General features: G+C 56.3%; 1 protein-coding gene across 5 annotated transcripts in view; it reads right to left on the bottom strand.

Annotated features, from left to right (window-relative positions):
• Positions 1–4,610: 4,610 nt before the first annotated feature.
• Positions 4,611–11,613, bottom strand: part of FST (follistatin) — a 7,261-nt gene continuing 258 nt past the window's right edge. Inside the window, exons 1-6 of one of the 5 annotated variants that reach the window (XM_080677276.1) lie at positions 11,295–11,613; positions 9,306–9,497; positions 8,687–8,905; positions 7,952–8,176; positions 6,548–6,778; positions 4,611–6,107 (exon numbers count right to left, since the gene is read on the bottom strand). The exon at positions 11,295–11,613 is cut by the window's right edge and continues 258 nt beyond it. In XM_080677276.1, the coding sequence (XP_080533402.1) occupies positions 6,106–6,107; positions 6,548–6,778; positions 7,952–8,176; positions 8,687–8,905; positions 9,306–9,497; positions 11,295–11,379 (954 nt within the window). In that variant the 5' untranslated portion in view covers positions 11,380–11,613 and the 3' untranslated portion in view covers positions 4,611–6,105. Of the gene's footprint in view, positions 6,229–6,547; positions 6,779–7,951; positions 8,177–8,686; positions 8,906–9,305; positions 9,498–11,294 lie in introns of all 5 variants that reach the window. The other 4 variants (XM_080677273.1, XM_080677274.1, XM_080677275.1 and 1 more) reach the window with 4 other exon arrangements.

Raw genomic sequence — 11,613 nt, 5'->3', positions numbered from 1 at the left:
GGGGTTCCGGGGTAGAGCTTGAACTTGTATTTCTAACTAGCTCCCAGATAATGCTGATGCTGCTGGCCCGGGCACTCCACGTTGACTAAGAACCTTTCTATTGGGGAATTTTATTGACTGGGTTGCTGGTTTCACAGACCCCATGAATAAATTGCCCTAAGTCCATGTGGATAGCTTTGGGGCGCTGGTCCCACAAAAGACTGCCGTGGAGGTTCCAAGTACTGCTGGCCTTCCCGTAATCCGATCCCTCGTCTACGCGTTGCCATTGGGCCATCAGCCCACAGCCATCGCAAGAAACCATAGCGACGGGCCTTCTCTCACTGACACCACTGTTTATGGGATGCATCCTGGCCATAAAAATCATCCCCCCAATTTATTTTTGGTGCTGAAAAGACAGAGATTTACCAAGATCTCTTCTAGGAACTGGAATAGACACAGTCTCTCTTTCTCACCGGCATTGTACCTTTGTTCCCAACTTCTTGCTGGCCCCAAGTTCCTGAGAAAAACTTACGCTGGTTCTTTAGCCAGAGACTCGAGTCCTTAGCGAATGGCTACAAGAGACTTTGGGTGGGAATGTATCTGGCTCCCAACAGTACCAGTTGGTTCCCGGGCCATATTCTTAAAATAGAAAAATGACAAATTACATCTCTGCCAGGGCTGCATTTGGTGTAATCCAGAGAATATGTTTTGAAGTATCCGAAGGCCTCAGCCACAGGAATCTCAATGGCACCGGCCAAGACATCTGAGGCCCAAGGAGGGCCCAGCCCAGGACCATCCCGTCCTCACGGGGGGATTCCAGTGACGAGGAGCTGGGGTTTGGCGTGTCCGGGCAGGTCTGCCGGGCCCCGGCAGGCTGTTTACATGACAGCCTTGGCTGGGGAAGGGCGCCGCGCTGATCCCAATGGAAAGCGGCGTGGGGGCACGTGAGGACCCAGGTTTTGAAAAATGCCTTTTGATAAACACGTTTATTCGTGGAATAATAGGTCGTTTTTTTAATACCTGGCACTTGAGTAATTTCCATTAGTATTCCTGATAGCTTGGAAATAGTTGGTTTCCCTGCAGGAATCTGTGGTCCGCAGGTAGGAAGTCGTGTGAGAACGAAGAAGACGGACTTAATGCAGTTGGCTGCCAGGGGCTGTGTTGGGGGTGACCACAACAGGCATGTTTTGTGGCTGTGCACATGTCGGGGGAAGGGGGTGGCGAGTGAATTTTTTCCAAATCTCGGAGGGGAATAATGTGTCTAAACCTGTTGCTTTGAACTGGGCACTTGTGCTGGAGCACCCACTTCCGGAACCGTCTTACCGTTAACCCAGCTGGAACGCCTGGCGGCCACGCTTGTCTTCCATCACACACGGTGCTCACGTATGTGCCTCTGGCCCGGTGCCTCCTCATCGCATGTTCAAGGCAGAGGCTGGTCGATGAGCCCCAGTTCCGTCTTTTTTGTCTTTAATTGATAACAGCGATTATAACCCTAGAAGACACCGACTTACCGACCTTCTTAGGTGCCAGGCCCTGGCCTCAGAGCTTTGACATCTCCCGTCTTCCAGGCTCCACGACACCGTTATGGGGCAGGCACTTCCGCAGCCTGATTACCGCGTGGGAAACGGGCGCGGGGAGGCGCCGTGACCTGTCCACGTAGCAGAGAGCGAGCGGGGGGAGCAGCGGGCTTCTGGTCTTTGGAGCGTTTTAAGGAAGCTAGCAGCCGCTCCGCATCCTCAGAGGATCACAGAAGAGAAAAGGCTGTTTCTCGGGCGGGTGTGGTGTGGGTGGCAGGAAGTCTCCGTGCCCGTTTTGATTCTGTAAGTCGCTTGGGGAAGTCACCGTGACCGTTCTCTGGAGCCTTTGGTCATTCAAGATGATCTGTTAAGTGACAGCTACTGCCCTTGCCTTCCTAGAGAACGGGGAGCCATCTACTGTGCACCCCTCCTTTATGAGACTTCCTTTTAAAAATGTTAAACTCTTTATTTGGATCTGATTTCAAACTAACAGAAAAGGCGCAACGGTATAGTATTAAAAATACCAGTATGCACCCTGGCCGGTGTGGCTCAGTGGCTAGAGCGTCGGCCTGCGGACCAAAGGGTCTGGGTTTGCTTCTGGTCAAGGGCACGTATCTCGGTTGCAGGCTCCTCTCTGGCTGGGCCCCAGTCGGGGTGTGTGCAGGAGGCAACCAATCCATGTATTCTCTCTCACATTGATCGGTGTTTCTGTCTGTCTCTCCCTCTCTCTTTCACTCTCCCCCAAAAATCAATGGAAAAATATACCCGGTGAGGATTCAACAAAACACACAACAAAATACCCATATACCTTTCACTCAAATCCACTTATTGTTATATCTCACTCTACTTCTCTCAACCTTTGGGTGACTCCCTTTGAGGACGTGCGAAGGAAAACTATGCAAAGCTGCCTTTTTCCTTTCTGAATCATTTCAGAGTAAGTTATATCCATTTTGGCCGTTTTCCCTAAATACAAACTTCAGCGTGTATTCCCTAAGTGTAGGGACATTCTCTCACGTGACCACACCACGGCAGTCACTTGCAAGACATGTCACACGGCGCAGCGCTGTGACCTTTGCCCGGGCCCTGTTCTGTCCGCGTGTGGCATTCCCGCCCCCGGGCGCAGAGTCCACCCCAGGGCCAGCCACTGCATTGAGAATGGTTCTGATTACGCCCCATTTTATTTTTGCCATACTCTAGGAAACTTACCCGCCTGACATGTAACGATCTGAAGTGGACATCTGATGAAACTTAGACTTCTGATATTTTTCATTATGGCTTGATGTTTTGCAACTCCTGATCATTAAGATGTACACATTCCTATGAAAACTAGTTACTAGAATGGTTTCTATTAATTACGTTATATGCCTAAGTGAATTACTTTTTTGGGCCACAGCTGAAATTTTAACAATAGCTTAATGATATTAATTTAATTTGAGTTTTAAAAGAGACTTCTATTTCTCGATACTCACTAGCATAATGCAGGATTACTGGAAAAATAGGAAACTCCAAGGAAGAAAATTAGATTTTTTTTTTTGCTTGAGAGGCATGATTGATGCTGACAAATATGAAAGAAAATTCTTAAATAATCTGAGTGCTGATTTTATCGCTCTCTCCTGCCAAGGCACACAGGGGTGCCTGCTGAATGTGACAGCTTTACCCGCCTGGCCCACGGCAATGCTGAGCTTCCGAGTGTCTGGAGCATCCCAGGGCAGTCCGAAGCCCACGCCAGGGAGGGCCGTGAAACCGTGGCTGCCAGCTGTCTTCCCGTTCCCGTTCCCGTTCCCGGGAGCCTGTCCCAGTGGCACTGGAGCCCCCAGGCATCATCCTGACCCGTCTTTGAGGTTCGCGGCAGGCTGTCCCCCTCCTGGCCGCCCCTCCTCCTCCCTGGGATCCGGCTGAGGGCTAACCAAACCCTCCAGGCTCCGAACCATGGTACACTCTCCGCCTCCCCCGAGGCCTCCCGGTCTCCACAGTTCTCATTTGGTGACCACAGTTGAGAGCCAACAGTCTTCTACCACCATCATCATTATCGATTTCTTTATTATTTCACGAAAGAAAAAACTTGTTTTTTTGGAATCAGACCTAGTCCTTTTTAATAGCTATTGTTGAGCCACGTTGGCAATATTAACCGTTCTTGGCTTTCCCTCCCAGTCCCATCTTGCATCTTGCACTTTTGATATTGTTAATACCCTTAGTCAAGGAATCAACACCTGCCCGGCCAGCATGGATCAGGGGTTGAGCGTTGACCTATGACCCAGGAGGTCATGGTTTGATTCTGTGGTCAGGGCACATACCCAGGTTGCGGGCTTGATCCCCAGTGTGGGGTGTGCAGGAGGCAGCCGATCCGTGATTCTCTCTCGTCATGGATGTTTCCATCTCTCTTTCCCTCTCCCTTCCTCTCTGACATCAATAAAAATGTATTTTTTTGAAAAAAGGAATTAATACCCAATGAATTGGAAACGCGTGTTGATGACCTTGTTACTACGTAGCATCACGTTTTGCAGGGACCGAAGGCCCCCGAGGCCAACCTGAAGTTCTCAGCGTGACTTCTAAGGTTGACGGTGACATGCCACGTCCTCGCACGGGGCATTCTTCCCTCCCCATCCAACACAGACATCATCATCATCGTGGAAGCCCACCCCCATGCTCACCTCGCCGAGTCCCCATCACCCAGCACCGCCAGGCCCGCATCCGCCAGGCGCGTGGCCTATCCGCCCTTCCCCGTGTCCGCCACGCGCGTGGCCTATCGGCCCTTCCCCTTGCGCGCCGTGCCGGGTCTCAGACCGTTCGTTCGGAGATGCAGGCGCTCTGGCTCCGGGAGCCGCAGCAGGAGCAGCCAGGAGGGCACTTCCAGGAGGAAGCTTAGGGTCCGTGGTGCTGCGGACGGACAGCCCGTCGGCCCTCACCCAGGGGCTGCTGGCCCCCAGACCCCTTTTCATTTCACACTCACGGGGGGTTGGTTTGGAGCGGCCCCTGCCCGGGCCACTGACGGCTGGCGCGCTCTCTATGTCCCAGCAAACGCATCACGTACCTGTGCACCCCAAAGCCCCAACGACGTCTCTGACATCATCCGCGACTGAGACCACTGGGCTTTTTAACATTTTTTTATTTTTTCACTCATCGTTTTATTTACAAATACACATTATAACTTTTATATACATTGCACATTTACATGGTAGAAAAGTACAAAACTATATATTTAAATGAACTTTTATTTAACTTGCCATGTTTGAGAATACAAAATCGCATCAGGAAAAAGTACTATGAAAAGCAAGAAACTTGAACTGAGAGAGCTCTGCTGTCACGGGTGGTGACACACCGGCTGAAACAGAACGAATCGGAAGGTACGGGAGCCCAGCCTCAAGGAAACGCCCAACGGAAGGCGAGTGTGCGGCACCCCCCTCCGTCCGTCCCCCGACACCCATCACTCAGTTTCTTTGGATCTGGAGCATCTTAAAAGTTCCGATTACTAGACGTCTAAGCTCGCCACCCCCTCAGTCTCACCACCGTCTCCATCGCAACCAGAGAATGGCAGGCAGTCGGCGTTTCCTCGACGCTGTCGCCCCCGGACCCCCTGTCTGAGCCACTTAACAATGCCTTTTGGTCAGTCAAGATTCCTTGTAAACAAAACCCGAGGGATCGCGTACGTACAGAACAGGCCGCAGAGAATCCAATAAATAAACAGGACAAACCGACATGCACGTTCGTCAAAGGGGAGCGGAGCCTATGGACGGCGCGATGGGCGGGCGGGGGAGCGCGTGGACCGGCGGGGGGAGCGCGTGACCGGGAAGGAATGGTTCGACGGGTGACAAGGCAAACAAAGCTGTCACTTTACAAGCAAGAGACCTCACAATAAATAACAACTGCTCTTCCTCTCACGAATAAACTTCTTCAAAAACAAGGTGTACAGTCAACCAGACACTTTATGTATAAATTACAAAACATGACAGTATAAATAAATGTCGACACGTCTCGGCGACGGGCCTCAATCCAGGAGACCTCACAAGGCGGCCTCTCCGGTCCGAGGAGTAACAGGTGGCCGGGGAGAGAGAGCTGGAGGACCAAGGTCCTCTTAGGTATCCTTTCCCCCCCAAATAAATAAGCGTACACGTATGTACAGTATGGACAATATATATGCTTTCTTTCTTTCCTTTCTTTCCTTTTTGCGTTCTGCCCAGAGGCTATGCCAACACTGAACGCTGCTGGCGGCGTTACCACTCTAGAATGGAAGATATGGGGAAGCTGTAGTCCTGGTCTTCGTCGTCCTCCTCTTCCTCGGTGTCTTCCGAAATGGCTAGATGGGGAACACAGGGAGCTGCTGTTTAATGCGGACAACACCAGCGCAGAGCAGCTCAGGGTACGTTGCCAAGCCCTCTGCCAGCCACATTGCAACGTTGCACTGTTACGTGACTTGCAGGGAGATGCTTTATTTTTATTTTATTTTTTATTTTTTTGGCATCTGCTGTTCTGCAATACGTTTTTTTTTTTAAAAAAAATACTTAAAAAAAAAAAACAAAAAACACCAACAAACACCAACACCACCATAATCTATGAAGTCAACAACTGCAGAAAGTTCTGAAGAATCAATGGCTCAGGTTTTACGGGCAGATCCTGCAATCAGACAAAAAGCGTTCTTGTGTTCTAGGTACAACTGCTTTGGGTCCTTATGCCAGAGTTAGTGGAGGCGACTGCGCGATGCAGCCTCGCACACGTGATATTTATAGAAAGCTGCCTTTGAGAAAGAAAACGACAACTCGTGAAGCAGTTAGTTTAGGTTCAAGGGTTAATAAAGCCGACAGCCAAGCACATGACTACAGCAAGGGAATTAGGGGCACACGACCGGAACAGGCTCTTAGAGGCCACCCCGCTGGACGGTCATGGGACCCATCCCGGGGGGGAACGTTCCCGCGCATCACGGAATCGCTGGCGGAGTTGAGCAGCTCCCCCACTTCAAGGGCAATGCGCTGGTAACGGGGTCCCGCATCTCCGTTCCCTCCTCGGGGCTTGGCCGGGGCAGCCTTAGCTTGGAGCAAGCTGAAAACAGCACTTACAGTTGCAAGATCCGGAGTGTTTCACCTCGAGCAACACGCCCGCCGAGCACGCGGCCTCCTTCATGGCGCACTCGCTGGCGTAGGTGGCGTTGTCGCTGGCGCAGACGGGGTCGTCCGACTTACTCTCGGGGCACAGCTCGTCGCACAGGGAACACCGGCCTCGGCCCACCTTGAAGTCCCACAGGCACTTCTTCCCACCGCTGCACGGGACGTCCTCACAGGACTTTGCTTCTAGGATATAATGGACCTGTGATGAGTTCGTGGACTCCCTCTGTGCCCCTTTGGGCCCTTCCTCTACTTCCCTACCAAGAAATATCAACACATAGCTTGCACCTTTTCCCGTTTTGTTTGGTTAATCCTCACCCGAGGATATTTTCCCAGGGATGTTTAAGGGCGAGTGGAAGAGAGGGGAAGACAGAGAGAAACGTGGATGTGAGAGAGACACATGGATGGGTTGCCTCCTGCAGAAGCCTCGGCCAGGGCTCGGGCCAGGGAGGAGCCTGCCACCGAGGTACGTGCCCTTGGCTGGAATCGAACCCGGGACCCTTCCGTCCACGGGCCCACGCTCTAACCCAGGGGTGGGCAAACTTTTTGACTCGAGGGCCACCGTGGGTTCTTAAACTGGACCGGAGGGCCGGAACAAAAGCATGGATGGAGTGTTTGTGTGAACTAATATAAATTCAAAGGAAAGGAGCGGAGGGGAGAGCAAGAGAACCCTCCGCTCTTTTGGCTCCGCGGGCCGGATAGAACAGCCGAACGGGCCGGATCCGGCCCGCGGGCCGTAGTTTGCCCACGGCTGCTCTAACCACTGAGCAACACTGGCTAAGGCTAAACATATAACTTACATGTTATTGCTCGCTAATGGGGGTAACGAAGATACACGATGCAAAAACGCTTGATCATAAAACTGAAATGCACACAAATCCCCCGTTTCCTACAGACTGTATGTGTGCATGAAAACAGTATTTTTGGAACAGGATTCCACTGTCGTGGAGCTAAACACACATTTGATGCTCCCCCACAGAGGGAACTTTAAAAAAAGAACGCGTTCCGTCAGCTATCAGAACCCAACGACAGCTTTGAAGAACTGGTAAGTAATTACTTCTTGCTTCCAGCAAGTCTGGCACTTAGAACGAATGTGCAAAACTGAGTGAATGCTACGTTTTCTAAGACAGAAAACTGTTTCCTGTTTCTCGCAGGCGGTTCAAAATAGATGCCAGCGCTTCGGGCAGACAACAGCTTCCCCGGGGAACGCTGGGCCATGGCGAGGCTCTCTCTCTTCGGCCCAACGTTGCCGTGGGGAAGCATGGAGCTTCTTTATTGGTTAACCCCACAGTTTTACCGCCAGAACGAGCCTTCTGCTTCCCATTCTCTCTTTTTTGTTTCTCAATCCGGAATACCTACTGACACACTTTCCCTCGTAGGCCAAGCCGATGGACCTGCCCAGCAGGCAGGTAGCCTTCCGCAGGTGGCAGGCGCTGGAGTAGGTCACCCCGTCGTTGCCACACAGATACTGTTCCGAGGAGGTGGGCTCTGGGCAGACACGGTTACAGGTCACGCAGTAGGCGTTATTGGTCTGGTCCACCACACAGGTGGAGCTTCCCGGACAGAAGACATCCCGGCAGGTCTCTGCAATAAGGAGGGAGCCGGTTAGCAGGCAGCTTCTGGTCCTCGGGGAGGGAGGGTCCGACATTACCCAGGAAATAAATCCCCAGCTGGAAGAGCCCAGCTTCCCCCAGGCAGCCGGGAGCCCTGTGGCTTTCAGGAGGAAACCTACGACTCTAGGTCGGTCCTTTCTGTGGTATTTTTCTCTTAAAATATATTTGCATTGATTTCAGAGAGGAAAGGAGAGGGAGAGAGAGAGAAACTTCAATGATGAGAGAGAACCATGCACCGGCTGCCTCCTCCACGCCCCACACAGGGATCAAGCCTGCAACCTGGGCATGGGCCCTGACGGGAATGGAACGGTGACCTCGTGGGTCACAGGTTAATGCTCAGCCAACTGAGCCACGCAGGGGCCGTTCTGAGCGCTGAAGGGGTCTTTGGAAGTTGGAAAGTGTTCCTTTCCTTGGGGTCTTTATGACCATGGCGAGGCCCCTCCCGCCGACCGCCCACCCCGGCCTGCGGGCGCTCACTTACTTCTGCACCTGCCCTGGTACTGGACCTCCAGCTCCGGCTGCTCTTTACACCTGGCCTTGAGGAGCGCACACTCATTGCGGTAGGTTTTGCCATCCAGGCCACAGACCGGGCCTTTCCAGGTGACGTTGGAGCAATCCGGGGCGCAGACGCAGCGGGGTTTGTTCTTCTTGTTCATCCGGCATTTCTTCCCGGGTCCGCAGTCCACGTTCTCGCACGTTTCTGCCAGTTGGAAAGAGGCAGGGATTCAACGGGGCCAGGCCGGAGGCAGGTCAGCGGGACCTCGGCGGCGGCGGGGAGGCCTTGCGCAATGGCGCACGCGGCGCCCCAGGGGCCCAGGCTCCCTCCCAGGAGGAGGGGAGGGTAGAGGGGGAAGGGCAGGGCAGTGGGCCTCGCCCCAGACCCAGATCTCTCTCCCAGAGCCCGGGTGGCTGGCTTCCACCGCCACACTTGGCGAGGCGGCCCCGGAGCCTCCGCCGACCTTGTTTTGGGTCAAGTGTGTAACAGGCAAGCCTCCACCCTTCTGCCCGGGCCCCCGGACGGGAAGGGGACCCGGCACGGGGCTCGGCGGCGGGGAAACAGAGGAAGGCGGACTGCAGCTGGCGGAGGGGGGGGGGCCCACCTTTACAGGGGATGCAGTTGGGGGCGCCCCCGTTGAAAATCATCCACTTGAAGAGCGTGTTGTCGTTGACGTCCTCCTCCGTCCACGAGGTGCTGAGGCGGCCGGTGCCGCAGCACTCCTCCTTGCTCAGCTCCGTCTTGTACAGCACCTGGCAGCGGCCGTTCCGGGCCTGGCGCAGCCAGCAGTTCCCAGCTGCGGGGAGACCAGGGAGGCGGTGGGCGCGGCGGGGCGGGGAGGGGAGGGCGCGGGGTGGAGGGGCCAGGAGCCCGGGACCCGCAGACAACACTTGGAAGGCGGTGGAGGGTCGGGAAGACGAGGGGAAGCCCAGACCGGAGAGGTGGGCGGTGGGCGAGGGGGAGGGCGAGAGCCGGGAGCCGGACCCCCCAGCCCCGAGCCCCCCCGAGCCGGATCGGGGTCCGTTTCCAGTGACCCAGACACTACACGTGCAGCCCGCGCTCACGCTACTAGACTGTTGGCTTCTACCCGTCCCGTTTCATAACCTGCAGCGACTCGAAGAGCCGATTCAAGAACTTGACAAAAACAGGACGCGACGGATGTTGTTACATGTCGGTGGCTCGTGGGCGGAGCGGGGATGTGTGACAGGGGTGAAGCGAGCGGGGGAACTTGAGAAAGACGGAGGGCGCGCGGGGCCGGGGCCGGGGCCGGGGCCGGGGGCCGGGGGCCGGGGGCCGGGGCCGGGGGCCGGGGCCGGGGCCGGGGCCGGGGCGCGGGCGCAGGGCGAGTCCAGCCAGAGGCGCCGGGGAAAAATGAAAGCAAACAGGCGGCCGGTCCTGCCCGGCCTCGGGGCGCAGCCCGCCCGACGGGCCGTGTTGCAATCCGCCGGGCCCAGGGGACGCCCGCGGCCACCGCGCTCTTTCGAAATCGGCCCGGGCTGCTCTCCGCGGCGCCCACGTCCCCGTCCCCCGGCGCCCGGCAGCGCCTCGCCCCGAAGGCGGCAAGGAGTGCGGGGCGCGCGGCGGGGGCTCCCAGCACCCTCACTGCTGTGGACGGAGAGCCGGGCCCCGCACGCCTCGGTCTCCAGGAACGCGCAGGGGACCAGGGGGGTCCTCCCGCCGTTCCCGGGGGGGCACGCGCCTATCTGGTCCCGACCAGCAATCTCTGCAGGTTACCCCCTCGCTCCCCCCTTTTGAACGTTTGGACTCGGGTCCGCGGACTTCCCCCCCGAACCATCCCTTCACAACCATTGGACCGCACGCTGCTGTTATGATCTCTTTAAAAGTCTGCTCCAAGACTAACCGAAAGAAACAAATCTAATTTAAAAAAAAACTTGAGAGGTTTGCGTCCCGTCCATTTGAATTTGAATCAGCGGTGGGCTCCTTCCTGTCCGCCAGAAAGTTACCAGGCGGAGGAGGGCGGCCGCGGGGGGGAATGGTGAGCCGCGCACAACACTCCCGGTCCTGATCTGCGTCGGTTTTTTTCAGGGTTCGGAGGAAGGGGTTGGAAGAAGCCTTCGCCGAGCCAGAAAGTGACTTCCCTCTACCATTCCCAGCACCCTCATTTCCAAGTTTGGGCAAAGTTTCTCAAACCACGTCCCCCAGCCACCGAGGAAATTTCAGTATCTCCCCCCCCACCACCACCACCCGCCGCAACCCCAGTCATTTTTTTTACAAAATGCCCAGAGATGTGGGGGGGACGATAAACTGCACGAGGTCGGGGCGCCGGACTCGGCAGGCTCCCGATGCCGCCCCCTCTTCCGAGCCAAGCCCCGGAGATAACATCTCCTCTCCTCTGCCCGGAACGCGAGCATCTAACCCTAAGTCCCGGGAGGCACTCCGCTCGCTCCCTTTTTCGGGATCGCCGCGCTCCCGGCTCGCCTGCCCAAGTTCCCTGCCTCCGGTCCCCCACGCTCTCCATCCCCGAGTCGCTAAGTGGGTCCGAGGATCCGAGAGCAGCATCGCTCCGAGCAGACCCCGTGGGGACCGCGGAAAAGTGCGAGCCCCGGCCCCCCGCGCACCCCGCGCCGCTTACCCTGGGCGCTGCGGTCCTCCAGGAACTGGCAGAGCAGCAGCAGCAGCAGGCAGAGCCCGCCGGGCTGGTGCCGGGAGCGGCCCATCTCGGGGCAGGCGCGGGGCGAGCAGCGGCGGGGGCCCGGGCGGGCGCAGAGGCGGGCAGCGGAGGGCGCAGCGATCCTGGCGCAGCCCCGCGCTCGCCGCCGGCCGCCGCGCGCTTCAATGGACGTCGGGAGCCGGGCGCAGCCGCGCTTAAATGCGGCCGGGGGTCTCCGCGGTGTGCGGTGGGCGGTCTCCCAGGGTGTGGGGCAGCGGGAGGGCGGCCGCCGGCGCGGGTG

This window comes from Plecotus auritus, assembly GCF_963455305.1.
Source record: "Plecotus auritus genome assembly, chromosome: 7".
In the NCBI taxonomy this organism is placed as follows: Eukaryota; Metazoa; Chordata; class Mammalia; order Chiroptera; family Vespertilionidae; genus Plecotus; species Plecotus auritus.
The sequence above is the reverse complement of the archived record's forward strand: the minus strand, read 5'-3'. Positions and strand labels throughout refer to the sequence as shown.